The sequence below is a fragment of the Mobula birostris genome, chromosome 20, assembly GCF_030028105.1.
Source record: "Mobula birostris isolate sMobBir1 chromosome 20, sMobBir1.hap1, whole genome shotgun sequence".
Classification (NCBI taxonomy): Eukaryota; Metazoa; Chordata; class Chondrichthyes; order Myliobatiformes; family Myliobatidae; genus Mobula; species Mobula birostris.
In genome coordinates, this window is record NC_092389.1 from 3,542,255 (window position 1) to 3,568,995 (window position 26,741).

Here is a 26,741-nt window from a genome sequence, read left to right on the forward strand (position 1 = left end):
AATGCTGGAGGATTCCTTACATGTGCTCAGAATGGACACCATTAAATTGGAAAGGGTGGAGAGAGGATTTGCAAGGATGCCTTCCAGATTTGAAGGCCTGAGTTATAGGGAGAGGTTGGCTGGCCTAGGACTTTATTTCTTGGAGCATAGGAGACTCAAGGGTAACCTTATTGAAGTTTTTAAAATCGTGAGGGCTATAGAAAGGATGTATGAACATATCTATTTTCTCTGGGGAGCGAAAAACTAGAGGGCATAGGTTTAAAGTGAGAGAGTAAAGATTTAAAAGGGATCTGAGGGGCAATTTCTTCACACAAAGGGTGATGGGTATATGGAGCAAGATGCCAGATGAAGTGGTTGAGGCAGATACAATAACAACATTTAGAAGATATTTGGATAGGTAGGAGGGGTTCAGAGGGATATGGGCCAAACTCTGGCAAATAGGATGAGCTTGCTGGGCACAGTATTTGACACGGACAGGTTGGGCTGAAGGGCCTGTTTCCACGTCATATAGACAAGCCTATTGTTTAACGTCTCAACTAAAAGCCAGCTCTGACGGTACAGCACTCCCTCAGCTTTGCACTGAGGAGACACTCTGCATTTGGGTTTCTAGAGCAGAGCTTGAACTCAGAATCCTCTTATTCAGTCCTACAATTGACCTGTTGGGACTGAAGGAATGTTATTTTTCAGGATATTGCCATTGTTATAAATGTGACAAACTGTTATGAAGCACTGATGTAAGGGAACGTATCCATCAATGCACTTTCCCACACAGTGTGGTTTACCGGTCTGATGAGCCAGCTCCTGTTCACTCAACACTTAGTTTCAACATTCAGCAAATAGTTGGAATTATAAGCAGCCTGTGGAATGTTCAGGAAAAGCATGATGGAGATTGAAATATGTTTAGTTAATGAAGAGTTTAATTGTTAACCATTTGTTTGCTGTAGGTGCTTTGTTGCAATATAGCAGTGGATGCAATTCAGTTCCCTGTGTCCGTTACTCAGCAGTCTCCAGCAGCCGTATCTATGGATTCTTACCAAGTCACCTTGGCACCACTTCAGGCTCAGGTAATTAGTTTGTTACATTATTGAGTCAAACAACAGGGGGGCAGGCCCTTTGGCCCATCATGCCCACACTATCAGTCCTATGCAACTTCCATTTTCCCTCTAGTATCCTCATAAACTCCACCTGTCTCTGCACCTATACTCAGAAGCCACTATATTAGGTACACCTGCTCGTTAATGCAAATATCTAATCAGCCAATCATGTGGTAGCAACTGAATGCATAAAAGTATGCAGACATGGTCAAGAGGTTCAGTTGTTGTTCAGACCAAACATCAGAATGGGGAAGAAATGTGATCTAAGTGACATTGACCATGGAATGATTGTTGGTGCCAGACGGGCTGGTTTGAGTGTCTTAAAAACTGCTGATCTCCTGGGATTATCACGCACAACAGTCTCTAAAATTTACAGAGAACGGTGTGAAAAACAAAAAAAAATCCAGTGAGCGGCAATTCTGTGGGCAAAAAAACATTGTTAATGAGAGAGGTCAGAAGAGAATGGCCAGACTGGTTCAAGGTGACAGTAACTCAAATAACCACACGTTACTACAGTGGTGTACAGAGGAGCACCTCTGAACCCACAACATGTCAAATCTTGAAGTGGATGGGCTACAGCAGCAGAAGACCATGAACACACACTCAGTGGCCACTTTATTAGGTACAGAAAGTATCTAATAAAATGTTCACCGAGTCTGTGGTGGCCAGTGCTATCATGTTTGCTGTTGTGTGCTGGGGCAGCAGGCTGAGGGTGGCAGACACCAACAGAATCAACAAACTCATTCGTAAGACCAGTGATGTTGTGGGGATGGAACTGGACTCTCTCACGGTGGTGTCTGAAAAGAGGATGCTGTCCAAGTTGCATGCCATCTTGGACAATGTCTCCTATCCACTACATAATGTATTGGGTGGGCACAGGAGTACATTCAGCCAGAAACTCATTCCACCGAGATGCAACACAGAGCGTCATAGGAAGTCATTCCTGCCTGTGGCCATCAAACTTTACAACTCCTCCCTTGGAGGGTCAGACACCCCGAGCCAATAGGCTGGTCCTGGACTTATTTCCTGGCATAATCTATATTACCATTTAACTATTAATGGTTCTATTACTATTTATTATTTATGGTGCAACTGTAACGAAAACTAATTTCCCCCAGGATCAATAAAGTATGACTATGACTAAGACTATATATAAGTCTGAGATAAATACTCCAGGCTTCAATTTAAGGGAATCAATATAAAAATAAATAATATGAGAGCACAAGTTGTAGAGGCCTTGAAAGTGAGTTCGTAGGTTGTGGAATCAGTTCAGAGTTAAGGTGAGTGAAGTTATCCACACTGGTTCAGGAGCCTGATACAAAATAGCTAGGTAAATGTTTGCTTAATTCAAGAGGTTGGAGTACAAGTTTGAGGAAGTTGTGGTTCTCTTGTAAAGCTCTCAGTCAGACCTCACCTGGAACACTGCAGTAAGTTAAAGCCATGGTAGTCAAAGAGGAGGGACTGGCCCAAGAGTGGAAATAGTACTGATTTGTCAGTGTACTACCAGTGCTGAAATGGTTACCTTATTAAGATAACTCAAATGAACTTGGATTGCTCGAGGTGATTAAAGTATTGAAAAGGTTTGGCAGAGTAGATTTGGGGGAACTGTCACCTTTCACAGTCCTAAAATTGGAGTTAAATGCTGGGGAAGCAATGTTGATAGAAATTTATAACCTCATCAAAACAGTGTGGATGTTGCTTCATGTATTGGTTTTAAGAGCAAGATCAGCAGATGATCAGCAGGAAAGGGTTTTGATGGAGTGGAAAATGGAAATATAAGATGCTGTTTGACAAGCCAAGCTTCTTCCTACTCCCAAAGTACTTTAGGAACTTGCTAAAGGTAGTTGTAATGTTGTAAAAAGGAATTATTAATATATGAGCCTTGCTTACTGTTCCTTTCCTGCTGTTTGATGACTGTCTAACTGACACCTGCTGTTTAGATTTGTGCCTTAAACTGAAATTTCACTGGACTGCTGCCCAGTTTGTATGTACTTGGCCTGACATAAGGGCATAAGAGCAGGATTAGACTTTTAAGTATGGCTGGCCAAAATCAATATGATCTTGCGTGACCTTCACAAACCCAAGAGATTCTGCAGATGCTGGAAAATCCTGAGTAACACACACAAAATATTGGAGGAACTCAGCAGCTCAGACAGCATCTATGGAGAGGAATGTATGATGATTGTTTATTGATGCTGCCTGACCTGCTGAGTTCCTCCAGCATTTTGTGTGTGTTTTGCCTTGGATTTCCAGTAAGTGCAGAAACTCTTGTGTGAATAACTGTTGTCTGACTTTAATATAAATCAATGTAAAATGTATGAGTTTCATTATATAATTTTCTCTCCTTTCCAGAAGAAAGCTCTCAAACAGTACAGAAAATTTTGATACCCTCTTTGAAATATTGATAAAGGATCTGTACAATTAACTTTTCATTTCAGTCTTAAATGACTTATCCTGAGACTATGATAGATGAACTGAACTGTTCGGGAGTGATGGGAGGACAGGACCATCACTGAACTGTTCCCATAACCAATGGACTCACTTTCAAGGACTCTTCATCTCATATCCTCAATATTTATTGCATGATTATTTTTTATTGTTTTTACCTTTTCTTTCTTTCTTTTTGTGTATTTGCCCAGTTTGCTGTCTTTTGCACGTTTGTTGTCTGCCCTGTTGGAGTGGTCTTTCATTGATTCTATTATGGTTACTGGATTTATTGAGTATGCCTGCAAGAAAATGAATCTCAGGGTTGTATATGGTGACAGATATGTACTTTGATAATAAATTTACTTTGAACTTTGAAGGAATGGTAATGTTTCCAAATCAAGTTGGTGAGCAGCTTGGAGCAGAACCTGTAGGTCAAGATAGTGCTGTGGACTTGCTACCCTTCTCCTTCTAAAGGGTAGAGGTTGTGAGTTTGGGAGAAGTGCCTGGGTACCCTGAACAAGTAAGTGCAGTGAGTTTTGGACATCACAGTTACAGTGTGCAGCCAGAATGGTTTGGCTGGAATAGACAAAGTGATTAGAATGGATCAGTTCTTGGATTTTCCACGTAGGATGAGACATGAACAGAGAATCTATCTCCCTCTCTCTCACCCTCTCTTTTTCTCATTCTCACCCTCTTTCTCCCTCACCTTCCATCACACCACTCTTTAATCCCTCCATTATCCTTTAACCCTCTTCAGCTGCTAACCCTCTCACCCTCTAAACCCTCCACCCTCAAAACTCTCCTTGCCTTCACTCTCTACGTATCCCCTCGCCCTGTCTCTCGGTCACTCACTGTCTGTCTCTGTCTTACTCTCTCACTCACTCTTTCTGTTTCTTTCTCTCCCTTTGTATCTCTTTTGCTTTTTCTCCCTCTCTCCCTTTCTCTTCCCCCTCCATCCCCTTCCTCTCCCTCCTCTGTCCCTCCCTCCCCCTTGTCTCCCTCTCTCCCTCCTTCTATCCTCCCCTTTCCCAGTTCTATCACAAAGCCATTTAAATGCAGAGCAAGTCAGACATTCCCATCTCATGTTAACGAGATGCTTTTAATTGAAAAAGAAATGTAGAACAGAAGAGCAGCTACTGCTGTGAGTTACTGTCATGCCACCACCTGCCTCCCAGCTTCTGTAGGCAAGTAGGCAAAACCTTAGATCAAGGAATCAAAGCAATTAATATTATGTTAATTTGCAAAAAAACCTTTCAGATTCTTTGAAACTGTATTAATAGCAAGAAGCTGTAATGGCCACTGAGAGCTGCCGGTGAATTTATTGCTAAGATGGCGTACAGTCAACATTTCCTTTTTCTCGCCTGTATGTCCTTCAGTCTTTCAAATGCTGACATGAGATTATGAATCTGCACTAAAGAAGGGACACCAGAGCTGCATTGTAAAGGTATTAATCATAAATTAGGGTGTTGCTGCAGACATTTACCATGGCAATCTGCCATCTGATTGCACAGTTTGAATTTTGAAATTTAATACGTAGAAATTAAGGAGTTTTTAAAAAATATTTTCCATTTATCACATACCAACTACGAGGACCTGTTGGTTCTGGAAAAAATGCCCATTAAGTAGATGCTGATTTCATTGTTCAGTGTGCCACAGTCCTACCTGATACCAAGTTTAAATAAGAACAGAAAATGCTGTGTAACACTTGGTAGATCAGAGTCTGCAAGTCCACTAGAGGCTGGAGATGGCCTGTCCTAGGGCTGGAACACTACCTGTGTGTGTGTGCGCGTAGAGAGGAACAGGACTTGTTTTGCTGCTGTTGTTTTGTTGTTGTTGCTGCTTGTGCTGTTCTGCCGAACATTATGGGTGTGCTATGCTGGCGCTGGAATGTGTGGCAACACTTGCAGGCTGCCCTCAGCACATCCTTAAGTTGTGCTGGTTGTTAACACAAATAGCACATTTCACTGTATGTGTCGATGTACATGTGATAAATAAATGAATTAACCTTAATCTGGTGGTTGGGATATTGATGCAAAATGTTTCTCCTCATAGAGTCATAGAAAACAACAACACAGAAACAGGCCTCTCAGCCCATCTAGTCTGTGCCCAATCATTTAAATTGCCTACTCAAATAGACCTCCACAGGGACCATTTCCCTCCATACCCCTACCATCCATGTACCTATCCAAACCTCTTAAACATTGAAATCAAGCTTGCACACACCACTTCTCCTGCCAGCTCATTCCACACTCTCACGAGCCTCTGAGTGAAGAGGTTTCCCCTTATGCTACCCTTAAACATTTCACCTTTCACCCTTAACTCATAACCTCTGCATGTAGTCCCACCCAACCTCAGTGGAAAAAGCCTGCTTGCATTTACTGTGTCTATACCTCTATCAAATCTCCTCTCAATCTTCTAAACTCTGAGGAATAAAGTCCTAGATTATTCAGTCTTTCCATATAACTCAGGTCCTCCTGACCCGGCAACATCCTTGTAAATTTTCTCTGTACTCTTAAACCTTATTTACATCTTTCCTGTAGGTAGGTAACCAAAACTGCACACAACACTCCAAAGGCCTCACCAACGTCTTATATAACTTCAACATAACATCCCATCTCCTGTGTTCAGTATTTTGATTTATGAAGGTTAACGTGCCAAAAGCTTTCCTTATGACCCTATAAGAACATAAGAAATAAGAGCCGGAGTAGGCCATCTGGCCTATCGAGCTTGTTCTGCCATTCAATAAGATCGTGGCAGATCTGACCATGGACTATCTCCACCTACCTGCCTTTCCCCCGTAACCTCTAATTCCCCTACTACGCAAAAATCTATCCAACCGTGTCTTAAATATATTTACTGAGTTTGCCTGCACTGTTTCATTGGGCAGAGAATTCCACAGATTCACCATCCTCTGGGAAAAGCAATTCCTCCTCATCTCCATCCTAAATCTACTCCCCTGAATCCTGAAGCTATGTCCCTTAGTTCTAGTCTCACCTACCAGTGGAAACAACTTTCCTGCCTCTATCTTATCTGTCCCTTTCATAATTTTATATGTTTCTACAAGATCTCCTCTCATTCTTGTGAATTCCAGCGAGTACAGTCCCAGGCGACTCAATCTCTACTCTTAGTCTAATCCCTTCATCTCTGCAATCAACTTGGTGAATCTCCTCTGCACTGCCTCCAAAGCCAGTATATCCTTCCTCAAGTATGGAGACCAGAACTGCACACAGTACTCCAGGTGCGGCCTCACCAGTACCCTGTACAGTTGCAGCATAACTTCCCTGCTCTTCAATTCAATCCCTCTAGCCTGCTGTACCTGCAAACCAATCTTTCGTGATTCACGCATAAGCTCTGGGTTTCCCCCACCATCCAAAGGTAGAGTGTTCCTATGAAACGGTTCGTAAGCCGGAATGCCGTAAAGCGAAGAAGCAGTTACCATTTATTTATATGGGAAAATTTTGTGAGCGTTCGCAGACCCAAAAATAACTTACCAAATCATGCCAAATAACACATAAAACCTAAAATAACAGTAACATATAGTAAAAGCAGGAATGATATGTTAAATACACAGCCTATATAAAGTAGAAATATTTCTCTACAATCATTGCCTGCACTGTTCTCCATAGTGAAAATCTCACGCAAGTGCTCTTGGCAGAAAATCTCACACAAGCGCTGTTGGCAAAAACACAGCGCAAGCGCTCTCCTCTCCAGTAACCTTTAAGCTATGAAGCTGCCAAATCATACCAAATAACACGTAAAAATACACAGCCGATATAAAGTAGAAATAATGTATGTACAGTGTAGTTTCACTTACCGGAATCGGGAAGACAGCGCAGAGCACACTGATGATGGTGTGTTAGGCTGAGTCGTTGGAGGGTGGGGTGGTGCAGTGGTCCCCACCCTCCGGGCCGCCGACCGATACCGATCCGCGAAGAATGCAGCGGTATAGTGGTGGCTGGGACGCACCCAGCACTTCTTTAAGAAAAAAGCCAAAATAAACAAGCTAATTGATTACGTGCTGGGCGGCACCTAATTAATTAGCTTGTTTATTTCGGTTTTTTTCTTAAAGATGTGCTGGGTGCACCCTGGCTACCGCTGCATTCTCCACGGCAATGTATCGGTCCGTGGCCCGGGGGTTGGGGTGGTGGGACACTGGGGTGTCGTCTGTTTCCATCAGGGCAGGCAGGTCATCTTCTATGTCTGTCTGCCTGCCTCGATGTCGAAGATCGAGGTTCGTCGTCTGCTGTGGCTGGTGTGGAAGGCTTGCTTGACTGCTCAGCCGTGCGCATTTTTCTATCATACAGTTATTTATAAGGACTCAAACCATCCTGCAAATATGCCCTAAACCGACATACCCTTTCAAAATTAAAGTCGTACTTTATCATTGCAGCGAAAATCTCACACAGTTGCTTCACGTTCAGTTCCTGGACGACTTCACTTTCCGCCCATTCGCTACTGCATTCGGTTTCGATTGTTATCCTTTCCTCTTCCATTTGCATCAGCTCTTCATCTATCAGTTCTTGGTCATGGGATGCCAAAACCTTTTCAACATCATTTCGTCAACTTCCACAAGCCAAACTCACTTTGTCCTTGCTTCGTTCACCACGATCGAAATGCTTAATTATGTCTAGTTTTACGCGAAGTGTAACACCCTTACGAGCTCTTTCAGGCTTTTCCAATACCTTAGAACTCATCTTGCTAACGGATGCTCACAGGCACGTGTTTAAGCAATGTCGGCTAGAATGCTGTTCCGAGGGAGGAGCTTGGCTGCTCGGGGTGTGCGCTGCCTTTTATCGCGTGCTGCCTTTTCTCGTAACAGTGAAAATACCTTCTGTTAGCGAAAACAGGTAACTAATGTAGGTCTTTCGTAACAGTGAGGTTTTGTAAAGCGAACGTTCGAAAAGCGGGGGACCTGTACCTCGGACACCACTTTCAATAAATTATGGACCTGTATCCCCAGATCCCTTTGCTCTACCACACTTCTCAGTGTTCTGCCATTCTCTGTGTAAGACCTACCCTGGTTTGTACTACTAAAGTGCAACACATCGCACTTGTCTGCATTAAATTCTCTCTGCCATTTTTCAGCCCATTTTCCAGCTGGTCCAGATCCCTCTGCAAGCCCTGATGGCCTTCCTCACAGTCCACTACATCCCCAATCTTGGTGTCATCCACAAATTTGCTGATCCAGTTAACCACATTATTATCCAGATCATTGATATAGATGAAAACATCAACGGACCCAGCACTGATCCCTATGGCACTCCACTAGTCACAGGCCTCCAGTCAGAGAGGCAACCCGCTACTACCACTCTCTGGCTTCTCCCATAAAGCCAATGTCTAATCCAGTTTACTACCTCATCTTGAATACCGGGTGACTGAACCTTCTTGACCAACCTCCCATGCAGGACCTTGTCAAATGCTTTACTAAAGTCCATGTAGACAACATCCACTGCCTTGCCTTCATCTACTTTCCTGGTAACTTCCTCGAAAGAATCTATAAGATTGGTTAGACATGACCTATCATGCATGAAGCCATGCTGACTATCCTTAATCAGTCCATGTCTATACAAATACAGGTCCACAATCCCTTATCCGAAAATCTGAAATCCTTAGGGCCAGTTGCACTTCAGAATTCAGAATTTTTGGATTTCAGACCCCGCCCCCCCCCCCCGATACCAAAAAACACGTATGCTCAAGTCCCTTTTTTGACCTGTCTCAGTGCGGTGGACTTTAAGACCCAGCAGCACACCAAACCTACGCACATCCTCCCGTATATTTTACATCAGGGGTCCCCAACCTTTTTTGCACCGCGGACCGGTTTAATATTGACAATATTCTTGCGGACCGGCCAACGGGGAGGGGAGGGAGAGTGGTGTTAATCACGACCGGAATATAGTGGATAAGTCAACTATAAGTCACTTATCAGTGGCTAATACACTCAATTTCATTTCTAAAAGGGTGTATCTCAACGAATTTAATATTAAACATACAGTGCATATTTTCCTCGCATGAATGTAGTGATAAGTCAATTATAAGTGGGTTCCTTATGTCCAGTCTATTCCGCAATTTAGTTTTTGTTGCATTCATTGCAGAAAACTCCGCTTCGCAGAGATATGATGTTGGTAATGGAAGCAACGTTTTCAGTCCTTTCGTGGCTATCTCAGGATATTCAGCCTTGACTTTGATCCAGAATGTCAGCAGAGATGTTCTGTCAAACATACTTTTCAGCCCACCGTCATTTGCAAGCTTGAGGAGTTGATCTTCCCGCGCTGACATGGATGATTCACCGTAGACATTCACAAACAGGTCACGGACCCATTCCTTTGCATGTCTTGGGTCATTTGCGGTTGGGAAGTAATGCTCGAATTCTGTCGACAGCGAAGATAGGTGATCACACACCAGCTGTGAGAAGGACGCTGCAGCCTGAGTCTCTCCCAAATTCCCAGCTAATGTTGGGACATGTCAGATATGCCCCTGTCCACTTGCCGTCCCCACAGTTCCAGTTTGGCTGTGAAAGCAGGCACTTTATCTGCCAACTTGAAGACAGTTGTCATTCTCCCCTGAAGTGACAAATTGAGTTCATTGAGCAGGTTGAAGATGTCACACAGATAAGCGAGTTTTGCTATCCACTCCTCGTCACTGAGGTGTGCTGCCAGTGGTGACTTTTTTCCTGAAAGAAATCTCTGTAGCTGCTCTCTTATCTCAAAAACCCTGGCCAGGACTCTCCCGCTTGATAGCCACCTGACTTCAGTGTGTAAGAGAAGGCGTTTGTGCTCTGCATCCATTTCCGCACAAAGCTGCTCAAACAGACGTGAGTTAAGGGCTTTTGCTTTGATGTGATTGATAACTTCAACAATGTCACTCAGTACGCTGTTAAGATCAGGTGACATTTTTCAGCTAGCCAACATTTCCTTGTGTGAGACACAGTGTGTAGACTGGCATTCAGGAGCAACCTCTTTGACTCGGGTAGTGAAACCAGACTCGTTAAGCCGTTCCAACAGCTGTGCGTCGATGTCCTCCGCTACGTCATCGATTCTCCGTGAAACTGTGGTAGCTGAAAGAGAAATCTGTGCCATCTTGTTAGCTGCAGCTTCTCCCAACAGTTCACGGCACATGTCCTTGGCAGCAGGCAGAATCAGTTCTTCACCAACAGTGAAAGGCTTAGCCTTAGCAATACGGCTAGCCACTAAGTACGGCGCTCTCAGAGCAGCAGCATTTGTGGAGGTGGTGATTCTCAGCACGTGCTTCTGTTCCACTTGCTCGCATTTTTTCCGCTCAAAAAACTCAACAGGTTTGTCTTTAGTGCAGGGTGCTTGGACTCAAGGTGCCGAAGCAGTTTTGAGGGCTTCATTGCCTCATTAGACAGCTTGTCTCCACATATCACACACAGGGGGCTTGGAGCGTGCGAGTCACCGGTCACAATAAAGCCTATTTTATGTACAACTCGTATTTTCTGTTGAAGGAAGCTTTCTTTTGCAGTCCCGGCCTCAGCTGTCTCTGTGTTAGGCCTTTTATGTCCCCAACCATCTCTTCCAAAGAAATTCTCAAACGACGTTTGTTTCTTACTCATCGAGTAGTTGTAGGTTAATGTCCGACTGATGACCTCGCATGTGTTCAAGTTCAACAGTGGGTGTGACAGGGAATGAGGAAAGGTGCAGCTGACTCATATCGCCAAATCATATCGTTTCCTCGTGGCCCGGTAGCGCATACTTTGTGGTTGGGGACCGCTGCTTTAAAACATCTCCAGATTACTTATAATATCTAATACAATGTAAATGATCACAAGACTATATAAGACATAGAAGCAAAAGTAGGCCATTTGGTCCATCGAGTCTGTTCCACCATTCCATCATGGTGACTTATAATCCCTCTCAGCCTCATTGTCCTGGCTTCTCCCTCTATCCTTTGATGTCCCAACTGATCATGGATCTATCAAGCTCTCCTTTAAGTATACCCAATAAGTTGACCTCCACAGCTGTCTGTGGCAATGAATTCCACAGATTCACCACCCTCTGGTGCAAGGATTTCCTTATGTCCCCTCAGCCAGGTCTCAACTCCCCTTCTGTGCTAGTGGCCATTTTCCTCCTGCAAAATTCAACTACAGAATAACCTATCGTCCAACCGACAGCTGATACAACGAGAATGATTATTTTCAGGGAATCTTCTACCTTTTCCCATTGTGAAAGATGCTCACTGACCTGCATCCAGTGTGGTCACCGATCCATAGCACAGGGTTGACCCGTGATGTTGTGCTGATTTAAACAAGTAGTAATCAAACACCTCACTAATCAAATCCCTTCTGCCTACACAATGGTCCTATCCCCCCCTCAACCCCCAGTCTCTGCACACCTGTATGACTTGTCTGAGTCTGTTAAACACCACTATTGTTAATGGGCAAGTCTCTCTCTTATTCCCCATCTCCTTCCATTTAATATCTCCTATCAGATTTCATCTTGTTCAGCCCTTTGACTCTTCCACCTATCACCTCCCAGATTTTCACATCATTCCCTTTTTCACCTGCCAGCTCGTTCACCTCCCTCATGCTATGTAAATAATTGTTATACTGTATTCTTTAGGGAATAATGACAAGAAGAAATTTTATTTCCAACAAAAACATTCAATAAAACATAAAGATATACAGCTTCAAACGAACCGAATCAAACACATGGTAAATGACTTATTGGAATAAATGTAGAACGTCACTGTCACTATAAAACTTCAGTAACTAGTCTTTCTGTTTATTTAAATCATATACTGTACAGTGGTAGTTCCGACACTATTTTCTTCAGTAAGACGCCGCACAGACACACCACCATCAAGCTTCTGCAATAACTCCACTTTCTGCGTTACTGATAGAGAAGATTTCTTCTCTTTTTCTCATTGTTACCCATAGGGGTATCTGCAGCTCTTTTTGACATTTTCACAGTGAAATTAAACACAAAGTCAACAGTGAACACAAAATATCAGTGAACAACAAATGCACGTGTAACCAGTACGAGTGCTGAGCCACAACTGACGCCTGGCGGCCTCTGCTAGTGCTGCCACGTCGCACCTGAGTGATGTCAGCTGTTGGCGAAAAAAAACTTCGGTTTTCGGAGCTTTTTGGATTTCAGAATTTCGGATAAAGGAATGTGCACCTGTACTTATAAATCTAGTCCCTTGGAATACCTCCCAATAACTTTACTACTACTGATGCCAAGCTCACCACCCTTCAATTTCCTGGTTTATGTTTAGAACAACATTGACTATCCCCTAATCCTCCAGTACCTCACCTGTCACTGAGGGTGATTTAAATATTTCTGCACTTGCCTTCCATAGGGTCTGAGGGAACACTTTGTCAGGCCCTGGGGATTTATCCACCCTGGCTTGCCTCAACATAGCAAACACCTCCTTCTTTGTAGTCTGTAGAGGGTCCATGAAGTTGATGCCGCTGTGGCTCAGTTCTGTAGATTCTGTGTCCATCTCCCAAGTAAATACAGATACAAAAAAAATTTAAGATTTCCATCCATCGGTTTTGGCTCCACACATGGATTGCCTTTTTGATCTTCCTGAGGACCAATTTTGTCCCTTGTAATCCTTTAGCTCTTAACATATCTGTAGAATCCCTTGGGATTCTTCTTCACCTTGTCTGCTAGGGCAACCTCACGCCTTCTTCCAGCCTTCTTGATTTCTTTCTGTAGTGTTCTCTTGCATTTCTTGTACTCCATAAACACCACATTTGTTCCTACCTGCCTATACCTGCTATGCACCTCCTTTTTTTTCTCTCAACCAGGGTCTCAATATCTCTTGAAAACCAAGGTTCCCTATACTTGTTATCTTTACCTTTTACAGATTTCTCCTGCTATCCAAGGGTAGAGCGTTCCTATGAAACGGTTCGTAAGCCGGAATGTCGTAAAGTGAATAAGCAATTACCATTTATTAATAAGGGAAAAATTTTTGAGCGTTCCCACACCCAAAAAATAACCTACAACATCATGCCAAATAACACGTAAAACCTAAAATAACAGTAACGTATAGTAAAAGCAGGAATGATATGATAAATACACAGCCTATATAAAGTAGAAATACTTTTCCACAATCATTGCCGCACTGTTCTCCGTAGCAAAAGTCTCACGCAACTGCTCTCGGCAGAAACACTCTCTCCAGTAACCTTTAAGCTATGAAGCTGCCAAATCATACCAAATAACACATAAAAATACACAGCCTATATAAAGTAGAAATAATGTACGTACAGTGTAGTTTCACTTACCGGAAGCGGGAAGACTCCAATAAATTGCAGTTTCGTCACAGTTAAACACTTGCTTATACGAATAACCACCTGATGCAATCGGCAATCGCCTCTGATCTGGGCCGACATTTACGTGCCGGGCGGCACCTAATTAATTAGCTTGTTTATTTCGGCTTTTTTCTTAAAGATGTGCTGGGTGCGTTCCGACTACCGCTGCACCACTGCATTCATCGCGGCAATGTATCGGTCCGTGGCCCGGAGGTTGGGGACCACTGCTTAAACTATGAAGCTGCCCTTGCCTCAGAAACCGATCAAACCACCCATGACTACCTTTAAACTCCACTTCCGTCACCATCGTCCAGTGCTTTCTGTTTCAGCTTATTAAAAAGACTGACTGATTTCTCCTTAAGTATAAGGAAACTTAACGGAACACCACGCTTTGTACACCCATCAATCCATTTTATCCATTATTGGATGCTGACTAAGAGAGACCACTTTGCTACGAGCAGAACCAACAGTAACATCGGCAGCTTTCAAAATTCTTTCTCTCTGCGTATAAATAGTGCGAATGGTGGACGCAGGCAAGTGGCAAGTTCAACGTGCGGACAATGTCCTTACTTCGTTCACCACGATCGAAACGCTTAATTATGTCTAGTTTTACGCTAAGTGTAACACCCTTATGAGCTCTTTTAGGCTTTTCCGATACCTTAGAACTCATCTTGCTAATGGATGCACAAAATAAATCGAGATAAAGCACGTGTTTAAGCAATGCCAGCTAGAATGCAGTTCTGGGGGAGGAGCTTGGCTGCTCGGGGCGCGCGCTGCCTTTTTTCGTAACAGTGAAAACTCCTGTTAGTGAAAACAGGTAACTAATGTAGGTCTTTCGTAACAATGAGGTGTCGTAAAGCGAACGTTCAGAAAACGGGAGCCACCTGTATCCTGACAGGCACTTACAAATGTTGTACTCTCAAAATTTTCACTTTTAAAGCCTCTCACTTACCAAGTACACCTTTGCCAGAAAACAGTCTATCCCAATCCACACTTACCAGATCATATCTGATACCATCAAAACTTGCCTTTCTCCAATTTAGAATCTCAACCCGTGAACCAGACCTACCTCTTCTTGCATATTTACTGTGAAACTACTGGTATTATCATTAAATACAAAATGTTCCCCTACACAAACTTCTGTCACCTGCCCTGTCTCATTCACTAATAGCAGATCCAGTATCACACACTATCTCACTGGGAACAGATTTGACAAACTCTATCCCATCTGGCCCTTTTAGAGAATGTGAATTCCTGTCAATATGTGGAGTTAAAAATCACCTACTATTTAACAATCTTATGCTTTTTTGCAGCATTCTGCGATCTCTCCACAAATTTGTTTCTCTAAATCTGATGGACTGTTGGATGGTGTGTAATGTAGTTCCATTAGTGTGGTTATAACTTTCTTGTTTCTAAGTTACACCCCGAATGCCTCACTCCAGTCTGTCCTGACTGAGCACTGCCCTGACATTTTCCCTGACTAGTAACACCACCCCTCCTCCTTTAATCCCTCCCGTTCTGTCATGTCTAAAACAACAGAACCCTGGGATATTATGCCCCTCCTGCAACCAAGTCTCACTGATGGCTACAATATCATAATTCCAAGTGTTGATCCATACCCTGAGCTCATCTGCCTTTCCTAGAATATTCCATGCACTGAAATATACAGAGCTCAGGACACTTATCATACTATGCTCAACCTTTTGATTCCTGACTTAGAGGTCTTACCAACATCTGCCTCCACAGCCTCTCCATTAACTGTTCTGGTGCTCTGGTTCCTATTCCCCCTGCATGGTCTCTTTAAAGTTTGTACCTTTCACCCTTAACCCATGACCTCTGGTTGTAGTCCCATCCAACCTCAATGGAAAAAGCCTGCTTGAATTTACCCTATTTATACCCTTCATAAATTTGTATACCACTATCAAATCTCCTCTGAACCTTCTATGTTCCAAGGAATAAAGTCCTAACCTATTCAATCTTTCAGGAGAGACAGAATGAGAAAAGCAGTTACGGCACATAAAGAATTTCAAGAAGAAGGCCATTTGTGCAGAAACGAGGAGAATTGTTTGGGATCTGTAGATTAAAGAAGCCTAGGAGTGAAGGGGTAGTGCTGGAAATTGGTGTCAAGATAGATGATCAGCCATTATCTTATTGATCAAAAATTTCAGATATCACGTGTACATCAAAATATCAAAACATACAGTGAAATGCAATGTTTTGCATCAACAACTAACACAGCCCAAGGATGTCACACACATGTTGACACACTTCTGGCACCAACATAGCATGCCCACAAGTTACTAACCCGAACCCATACGTTTTTGGAATTTGAGAGGAAATTGGACCATGTGGTCATAGGCAATATGTACAGCGGGAATTGAACTTCTAATCACTGGTGCTGTAAAGTATTACACTAACTGCTGTACTACCATGCTGCCATGCTTTTTGCTTGAAAGTTTTCAAAAAGTTCAGGACCCTAGGTGTTCAAACTGACCAATTTGAATTGACAGCAAAGTAGGGAGTTAGGCGCAAGTTCAGATGGAGCCTATCTGACTAGAAACTGGAGTAGCTACTGAGAGTAGAGGAAATGAGAAGAACCAGCACTGGGTTTACAGCAAGAAGATCTATGCTTCCTCCCAATTTTCTGCATTGAGATTCAAAGGTTCAAAGTGCAAAATAAATTTATTATCAAAATACATATATGTCACCATATACAACCCTGATATTTATTTTCTTGTGGTTAATCACAGTAAATACAAGAAACACAATAGAATCAATGAAGTATGGACAAACAACCAATGTGCAAAAGGCAACAAATTGCAAGTACAAAAAGAAAAAAGAGGAAATAATAATAATAAATAAGTGATAAATATTGATAAAATGAGAGTCCTTGAAAGTGAGCCCATTATCACCTGGCTGAGGTGTTGGAATATGGCCATGAAACTGCACCCCAGCAAGAATCAATGGAGTCTTAGCTTCATATATATTGCTGACTCTTTAAGTTTCACAGCTGTCAGGCTGTCTGATTGCATCACGTGACACTGCTTACAGATGTGAATGTGCTGAACTCTAGGGCCATCTAGAGGAGTATATGTGAACTGTCATCAAAGATGATGTACACATGACAAGCACTCTATCACTTTATGAGGTCACACAGACAGAATGCCGGAGGAACTCCGCGGGTCAGGCAGCCTCTGTAGAAAGGAATAAAGAGCTTGACGTTTCAGGCCAAGACCCCTCATCAGGACTGGAAAGGAAGAGGGAAGAAACCAGAGTAAGAAGGTAGGGGCAGGAGAAGAAGTATAAGCTAGGAGGTGATAGATGATACCAGATGAGGAGAAGGTGGGTGGGTACTTTGTGAACTGTTTTCTTTTGTTACTACAGATGGAGATCTGTTTGGAAGAAGCGGAGATGAAAGGCCTGCTGATTACTTGGTCATTCAAGGAGCCCCCTGCTCTGTCCCTCACAGTTACTCCTAAACTACAGCGAGGGGTAAGAGAATGAAAAATATTCTAGAAATTTAATTTGACTTGATCAAGAATTGTAATCAAGTGATGGGTATGTAAATGGAGGTATGAGACTTGGACTTAAAGACAATGCTGTTCAATGGCTTGCCGACCACCAGTCCCTGTTGAATACAGAAAATCTCTGCTACTTGCTAGTGCGATCATCTGTGTTGGTTCTCAAACACATAACAACTTGAGCAGTGTTCCAGTGAGGCACAAGGAGCAATGAGAATATATCAGGAAAGGTGCGTATTTTGAAACAAACGTCATAATGATGAATGTATTGAATGGAATTCATTACAGAAGTCAGCAAACATTCTCTGCTCATGCCCCAATTTACTAACTCTAAATCTTTTGTCTTGGGAATGTGGGAAGAAACTGGAGCACCTTAAGGGAACCCATGTGGTCACAGGGAGAATATACAAACTCCTTACAGACAGCTCAGTTTGAGATGGTCAGAAGCTAATTATACAGATAAAGTCAGAAGTTTACATACATCTTAGCCAAATACATTTAAACTCGGTTTTTCACAATTCCTGACATTTAATCCTAGAAAACATTCCCTGTCTGGGGTCAGTTAGGATCACTACTTTATTTTAAGAATGCGAAATGTCAGAATAATAGTAGAGAGAATGATTTATTTCAGCTTTTATTTCTTTCATCACTTTCTCAGTGGGTCAGAAGTTTACATACACTTTGTTAGTATTTGGTAGCATTGTCTTTAAATGGTTTAACTTGGGTCAAATGTTTTGGGTAGCCTTCCACAAGCTTCTGCTTGCTTGGAGGAAAAAGGGAGGGGCTTGCAAGCTGAAGAACACCATCCCAACCGTGAAGCATGGGGGTGGTAGCATCATGTTGTGGGGGTGCTTTGCTGCAGGAGGGACTGGTGCACTTCACAAAATAGATGGCATCATGAGGAAGAAAAATTATGTGGATATATTGAAGCAACATCTCAAGACATCAGCCAGGAAGTTAAAGCTCACTTGCAAACTGTAGTCTGGCTTTTTTATGGCGGTTTTGGGGCAGTGGCTTCTTCCTTGCTAAGCAGCCTTTCAGGTTATGTCGATATAGGACTCATTTTACTGTGGATATAGATACTTGTCTACCTGTTTCCTCCAGCATCTTCACAAGGTCCTTTGCTGTTCTGGGATTGATTTGCACTTTTCGCGCCAAAGTACGTTCACCTCTAGGAGACAGAATGCGTCTCCTTCCTGAGCGGTATGACGGCTGCGTGGTCCCATGGTGTTTATACTTGCGTACTATTGTTTGTACAGATGAATGTGATACCTTCAGGCGTTTGGAAATTGCTCCCAAGGATGAACCAGACTTGACATCATTTTGTGACTTCAATCCGATAGAAAATTTGTAGGCAAAACTGAAAAAGCATGTGCGAGCAAGGAGGCCTACAAACCTGACTCAGTTACACCAGTTCTGTCTGGAGGAATGGAACAAGATTCCAGCAACTTACTATGAGAAGCTTGTGGAAGGCAACCCAAAACATTTGACCCAAGTTCTGACCCACTGAGAAAGTGATGAAAGAAATAAAAGCTGAAATAAATCATTCTCTCTACTATTATTCTGACATTTTACATTCTTAAATTAAAGTAGTGATCCTAACTGACCTAAGACAGGGAATGTTTTCTAGGATTAAGTGTCAGGAAATGTGAAAAACCGAGTTTAAATGTATTTGGCTAAGGTGTATGTAAACTTCTGACTTCAATTGTACTTTCTTGAGTATTTGAAAGTGAATTCCTATACAATTTGGGCATTTACTTTGGAAAATGACTTTCCCCCTCTGTATGTACATATTAAATTAATGATCAATTGGCATAAAAGTGGCTTCCCTATTCTCTGGATCGTGTATTTAAAAATGATAGCAATAAAACCTCATTAATCTATAAAGTACCAGCAACATTGTGTTTCATGTTACTTAAACGTTATTGGTACACCATGCATTTTAAAGGTATTACTGTGTGGAAATTGATCTTCCAGGTTTTACATTTGTAAGACAATGCATTGCAGTTATGCATATATCACATTCACAAAATTTGTAGCCAGGTGTAGCGCAAATTGGTACTTCTTTAGGTATGTATTTAATTATGTTGGTTCATGTTGCCTTGTTTCTTCCTTTACCAGACTTCTATTCAGCAGATGTCTCAACCGATTTCTGAAGTTCAATCCAGAAAAGTGCGAAGTGATTCACTTTGGAAGGTTAAACTGGAAGGCAGGGTACAGGGTTAATGGCAGGATTCTCAGCACTGTGGAGAAACAGAGAGATCCTGGGGTCCATGTCTACAGATCCCACAAAGTTGCCGCACAAGTTGATAGGGTGGTTAAGAAGGCATTTGATGTTTTGACCTTCATGAGTCAGGGGACTGAGTTCAAGAGCCACGAGGTTATGTTGCAGCTCTGTAAAATCCTGGTTAGAGCATACTTGGAGTATTATGTTTCATTTCCGGTCACATAATTTATAGGAAGAATGTGGAAGCTTTAGAGAGGGTGCAGAGGAAATTTATCAGGATGCTGTCTGGATTAGAGAGCATGTTTTGTGAGGATAGGTTGTGCAAGCTAGGGCTTTTCTATCTGGATCAAAGGAGGATTAGAGATGTACAAGATGATAAGGAGTATAGATAGAGTGGACAGCCAGAGACTATTTCCCAGGGTTGAAATAACTAATATGAGAAGTCATAATTTTAAGGTGATTGGAGGAAAATAGAGGGAGGATGTCAGAGGTAGTGTTTTTTTTTAACACAGATAGGGGTGAGCGCGTGAAACACCCTGCCAGGGGTGGTGGTAGAGACAGATACATTAGGAACATATAAGAGATAGGCACATGGATGAAAGAAAATTGAAAGGTTATGCGGGAGGTAAGGGTTAGATCAGAATCAGGTTTATTATCACCGGCATGTGACATGAGATTGATCTTGGAATTGGTTAAAAGGTCAGCACAACATCATGGGCTGACGGGCCTGTACTGTATTGTAATGTTCTATGTTATAATACAAATTATGATTGATATCAATTCTGTTGACTGTGTAGGGAGGGTTTGTGTTCCATTTTCTACTAGCATGCTGATTTTCCAAGGGAAATGCTGGATTATTTACCTGAACTTTTGTCTGGGCAGGAGAATGATGGGAAAGCAGACATCTCCACCATCAAAGAATTGATTGAGGATACAATCATCAGCACCAATCCAGCCATGTTGATCAATCTCGAGGCACACATCACAAACACATTGGTAGGTAGTATCTGTGTATTGGAGATATCTCCTAAAATAGGGTTGAGTTCTTTATACCCTTTCTAACTACTTCAGAAGATGGAGCCTCATAGATATTGCTGAAAAGCATTTTTTAGAGTAATGCAAGTGTTAAATTGGATATAATAGGGCGTCAATAGGCAGAATTGCATTTGCTGGCCATTGTACCACTCTGCCAATGTTGAGCCCTGTTGAGGTCGGTAGTGTTGAATATTGCAAAGGGCTTATGGCAGGAAACCATCGTGAGATTGAATATTTAGAATCCTTACAGTTCTTAATGATCTGCAGAAGGTTTGCAGTTTAGTTTGTGTTAGTCCCTGCACTGTCTTCTCTTGTCTTCTTTGTGTTTAGAATTTTGAGGACATTGCTGCCTCCACTGCTCCCTCGGTGGTGATTATGCAGCTGATATTCATACAGAGAACATTTACAAGGATGTTGCTAGGATTTGAGGATCTGAGTTATAGGGAAAGGTTCAACATGTTAGGAATTTATTCCCTGGAGCATAGGAGGATGATCTTAGGGAGATAATACAAAATTATGAGGGATATACATAGGGTAATTGCAAGCATTCTTTTTCCACTGAGGTTGGGTGAGACTAGAACTGGAGGACATGGGTTAAGGGTGAAATGGGAAGCTGAGGAGGAACATCTTCACTTAGACGGTGTGATCTGCCAGTGAAAGTGGTGGATGTGGGTTCAATTGCAAATGTTAGGAGAAGTTTGGATAAGTACGTAAATGTGAGGGCTATGATCCAGGTGTGGGTCAATGGAGCTAGGTAGAATAACAGTTTGACACAGACTAGATGGAACAAAAGGCTTGTGTCTGTGCTGTAGTGCTCTATGACTCTATATTGATACAACAGCGTGTTGCTGGAAATCTAGTGATTTGAACGAATTTTCAGAGTTCCCATTCCCACTGAGGTTGGTATCTATAATGGGGACCATGAAACCTTGTCATTGCCACAGTAGAATTTGGGCAAATTTAAAGAGATTCACGTTGTTTGTCATAGGTACATTGAAACATTAAAACATACAGTGAAATGAGTTGTTTGTGTCAAAGACCAACACAGTCCAAGAGTGTGCTGAGGCAGCCCGCAAGTGTCGCCATGCTTCTGGCACCAACATAGCATGGCCACAACTCATTAAACCTAAATTGTATGTCTTTGGAATGTGGGAGGAAACCCTTGTGGTCACAGGAAAAAACATACAAACTCTTTACAGACAGTGGTGTGAATTAGACCATAAGACATAGGAGCAGAATTAGGCCATTCAGCCCATGGATTCTGCTCTGCCATTCCATCATAGCTAATTTATTATCTCTGTCAACCCCATTCTATTGCTTTCTCCCCATAACCTTTGACATTCTTACTAATCAAGAACCTATCAACCTCCATTTTAAATATACCCAATGACTAGCCCTCCACAGCCATCTGTGGCAATGAATCCCATAGATTCACTACCCTCTGGCTAAAGGAATCCCTTCTCATCTCTGTTCTAAAGGGATGCCCTTAAATTGAAGCCTAGTTGGTGATAATTGCCACTGAGGGGCGTTGTGCTAGCCGTCGTGCTACTGTGCCACACTTCAAATTTGTCCAAGTAACTGCTTTTCTCCTTCCACTTAGGTGGCAGGGGAGAAACCTGGTAAAGCCTCGACTCCTCCATCAAAGATCGCACTTAATGCTGCGGGTAAACTGGTGGTCAGACAGCTGAAGGCCAATATCAGCAGAGTGGAAGAAGTGGGTAAGGCTTTTGGATTACATGAAACAATTCATCCCATAATTTGGTGGTTCTTGGAGTGCCTCACAATTATTGATGGAAAGAATTAGATCACTTGGTGTTCCTGGATTAGATCCCTACAGAATGGCGTGCATAAAAAGATGCTGCCCACAAACCTGTGCTGTTATTTGTTTAGTCTCATTCCCTGTTCTGTTCTTCTCTCTATTATTATTCTGTAACTTTAAACAATGATTCTTTCTGAGCAATCTAGGAATTCTGCATCTGACAAAGAATTATCAAAACAAATAAAATCCTTTTAAGATTGTTCTTGTTTTGTTCCTGAGCAACCTATGGTTATTTACCACAACGTAGCTCTTCATTATTCAGAAGACCTTTATCACATCACCATCTCGTCAGTACTGAAAATCTTCTTGAGTCCCTGTTCCTGGTGTCACCACGCATCTGTGCAAGAATATGGCACAAGCGTGCAGTCAAACTAGCCACAGGTGGCTTAACACCTTGGTGACACTAGGTGTCAAAGGTCAGGTAACCTTGGCAATTTAAATGGCCTTTTACAGGACATCTGACACCTATAGTGACAAAACAGAGAAGAGAATGACATCAAAGAAAATATTAAGAAAATATCACCTTTGAGTTGGAGGAGAGGCAATGTGTTCATCATCCATTTTGCTTTAGTCGTAATCAAAGTTAACTGGTAAATAACAGGCCAAGCCTTTCCCTTCCAGTAGAGAAATTGGCAGGAGGTTGTTGACTGGATTCCCATTAACTGTTGACTGTTGAATGATGGTAGGAGGCAGTGATGTGGGAAATTGTAACAGGTATTAAATCCATAAGAAGTAGACAGTTACAGAAATAAACTATATTGTCAATTTTCTTTCACATGCTTGGTGTGAGTGAAATTGCTTCACATCCAATCAAGTACTTCCGAACACAACCTTACAGTTAACGGAAGTATTTTTGGGACACCAAAATCAATGAGCTATTTTTGCAGTCTTAGTTGGAGAAAATTGATCCTGGATAAGATGTCCACATTTCTTCAAAACAAAATATTAGGACATTCTCAGAGCTTTCCTGGAGAATTCATTGAAAAGGCATCATCTCCAACATTGCAGCACCCACTCCATTTTATACTAAAATTTCGGAACAGATCATGTGCACCAACTGTAGTGGGACTTGCACCGAGAATCTTCAAACTTCTAATCACTGGCCAACATCAAACATCTTAATTACAGTTAGAATATTGTTGTAGTCATAGATTATGGCTGTACAGTTCTGCTGTGTGATAGTCACGGATTACAGGTATACTATTCTGATGTCACTATCTCCTCATTTGCAGGTGGTGGAGAACTGTGCTGTGTGATGGAGCTTGATAGGCCTGCACAGCTGAAAAGAACCAGATCTGTGACACCCACATCTCAGAGCCCAAGCACTGATCTGAAGTGGAACGATGAACTAACCTTGTAAGCAATTTTTACACATTCATCTTGTATATCTTACTGCAAGACAAAGAATCTCAACTTCCAGAATCTTCCCATATATGGATAGCTATAGGGCAGAGAAAGTTTTGGATTTCCATGAAGAACTTTTGCATATCGATCACAGGATGTATTAACCATCTAAAAATTCTGAAATGTGTATCTAAGATGAGTAGACCTTTATGTTCTGACCATTAGTTCAAGTCACGTTGAGTCAAATTTATTGTCAAATAGATGAGCACAGCAAGGTTACAGGTACAATGAAAAACTTGCTTGCAGCACGTAGAGTTGGACAGCAGCACAGAAAATGTAAGTGGTATGTAAATTATACATAAACAAGGCAATGAAGAGAAAAAGCCAATGGTACAATGAGAGAGAAGTATTTGGATTGGGGAGTTCCAAATCAACCAAGGTTATAGGTGGGGGGGGGGAGAGGAGGAGAAAAATAGCATCTGAGAAAGATAATGTAGCATTTGTAATATTACCTAGGATTGAGTGGGATCTGCTGGTGCTCATCGCTGCCCAATAACCCACAGCATATAGAAACTGAGTAAAGTCAACATCTGATTTGCCTATGATGGTAGAGTAAGGTCTGGGATGTGAAATGGGACTGGAAGCACCCAGTACTGGAGGAACAGTCAACATGTAGTTATTAACAAATTCCTTTGATTATTTGAGTGAAAAATAATTCAGGGAAACAAGAATGAAAGGGAAGGAGTATCTTGGAGAAGACCTGGTCCCGTCAGGTATTTGTGGTGAGAGAGGTGGTTAAATGCAGAAGAATCATCAAAAATTCTATTAAGGCTTTTTTTTCAGAAAACTATTATTATGTTCTTGGTGGCTTGGTGGGTCATTACTCTGGTCATCTTATTATGTTCCCTCCTACAGTGCAAGTCATTGTACCAAACTTATGAACACCCAGCTCCATTCAGCAACAAAGGTAAACTGTCAAAAAAATTCAACTCCAGTCCAGTGTTACCAATACTTCTTATATCACCCTCATTCTAGTAGATAGAACACCTTTTTGATGATTTATCATTCTGTTCCCTGAGCATTGAGAGATAGGCAGTAAATGACGAGAACCAGTTAAGTGTACTGAGACAGTCTACGCAAAACAAAATTAGGCAAAACATTGTGGTCAGGAACGTCACAGGTGAGAATTGTCTTCCATTGACTTGATAGACTAACACCGAGGGACATGCCCTATTAATCTGGAAACATGAGTTCAAATCCCTGTGTGGTACCTGGGGTTTTTAAATTCAACAATTAAAATTGGGTCATTGGGTATATTTAAAGCAGAGATTGATGGGTTCTTGACTAGTAGTGTCATCAAAGCTTACAGAGGGAAGGCATGACAATGGGGTTTGTGAGGGAAAATAAATCAGCCATGATCAAATGGTAGAGCAGTCTCAATGGACCAAGTGGCCTGATTCTGCTCCTATGTCTGAATATATTTACTACGAGCTTGTAACTTAATGGTGACCATAAGACTATTAAACTGTTTTTTTTAAAAAACCACATTTAGTTGACTACCTTTCTTCTGGAAAGACTGTTTGCTGTCCTTACCTGGCCTGACTCAGGATTCACTGCAGTGCGGTTGATTTCTAACTGATCCAAATATCCACTCAGTTCAGGGGCAATTAGGGTTGAACGATAAATGTTGGCATTGTCTCTCACCACATCCTGTGAATACACTTTTAAAAACAAGTGTTGAATCTAGGCATTACCTAGTATATTCATTCTCATTTTGGTGAACATTCAGTGCAGTTAATATTACACCTCCAAGTGAAGTGGAGTCACCTTAGGTCATGGAAACAGGTGGCACACAAAGAGGTCTTTCACTGCATGGCACCTGTGCTGCTGGTTTGAAAGAGATGTCTAATTGGTATGACCTATTCCTATTCTCTGCCCCCCCCCCCCCCCACCCACCACCACAATAGTTCCTGGAATTAAACACTTCTCTGTTATGTCTTGACTAATTTCCTGATGTATTTCATGTTCTTTGCTAGTGAATTGGGAGCAGAAACCAAGGAGATGAAAGTGAAAGTCCTGGAGAAGACAGAGCAAAGTGAGAGTAAGTATGCATTTGAAGCAAGAAGGTCCTCAACAACAACTTGGGCTGCCACAGTAGTATCACGGTTAGCGTGACGCTATTACAGCTTGAGGTGTTGCAGTTCAGTTCCAAGTCCTCTGTAAGCAAGCTTGTACATTCCTTCCTGTGCACGTGTAAGTTTCCTCTGGGTGCTCTGGTTTCCACCCACAATCCAAAGATGTACCGGTTAGTAGGTTAATTTATTTATTTACTTTCTGCCTGTCACGCTACTGGCATTTAGGGAAACAATGGAGGTCCTTCATTTCAACCTGTCCTTGGCCAACCAGTTTTGGTCTTAGTCTTGGCGGTGTTCAGGGCTTCCTTCATCATGCCAGTTGCTTCTTCTTGGTATTCACTACTGTTAGTCATGCAAGTCCTGGGTGGAATAGAATCGCACTCAGATGTAGAAAGATTTGTCATTGATGTTTCTGTTATAGATTTGTTTTACCAGTCAAGGTTGTTAGCCCTAAGCTGAACCTCTGAACCCAGAGGACCAGAACACTCTTAGTCTGGTATCTAGCCTTTGCCCTGGCTCCAGCCAACGTAGCTCTATCGGTCATTGAAGCATGCAAACCTCCGCGTCCAGCACTTAACTCTCTGGAACATCCGCCATCTCCAATGGGATCCCACCACCAAGCACATCTTTCCCACCCCCACCCTCTCCCAATCACTTTCTGCTTTCTGCAGGGATCCCTCCCTGTGTGACACCCTTGTCCATTCGTCCCCCCCCACATCCCTCCCCACTGATCTCCCTCCTGGCACCTATCCTTACAAGTGGAACAAGTGCTACATTTTCCCCTAGACCTCTTCCCTTACCACCATTCAAGGCCCCAAATAATCCTTCCAGGTGAGGCGACACTTCACCTGTGAGTCTGTTGG

General features: G+C 42.3%; 1 protein-coding gene across 2 annotated transcripts in view; it reads left to right on the forward strand.

The window, feature by feature from the left end:
- c2cd2l (c2cd2 like) overlaps window positions 1-26,741 on the forward strand; it is a 154,103-nt gene that overhangs the window by 108,414 nt on the left and 18,948 nt on the right. For both annotated transcript variants that reach the window (XM_072283883.1, XM_072283884.1), the window contains exons 3-8: window positions 945-1,064; window positions 17,182-17,289; window positions 20,428-20,541; window positions 22,181-22,298; window positions 23,632-23,755; window positions 25,780-25,844. In XM_072283883.1, the coding sequence (XP_072139984.1) occupies window positions 945-1,064; window positions 17,182-17,289; window positions 20,428-20,541; window positions 22,181-22,298; window positions 23,632-23,755; window positions 25,780-25,844 (649 nt within the window). The remainder of the gene's footprint in view (window positions 1-944; window positions 1,065-17,181; window positions 17,290-20,427; window positions 20,542-22,180; window positions 22,299-23,631; window positions 23,756-25,779; window positions 25,845-26,741) is intronic.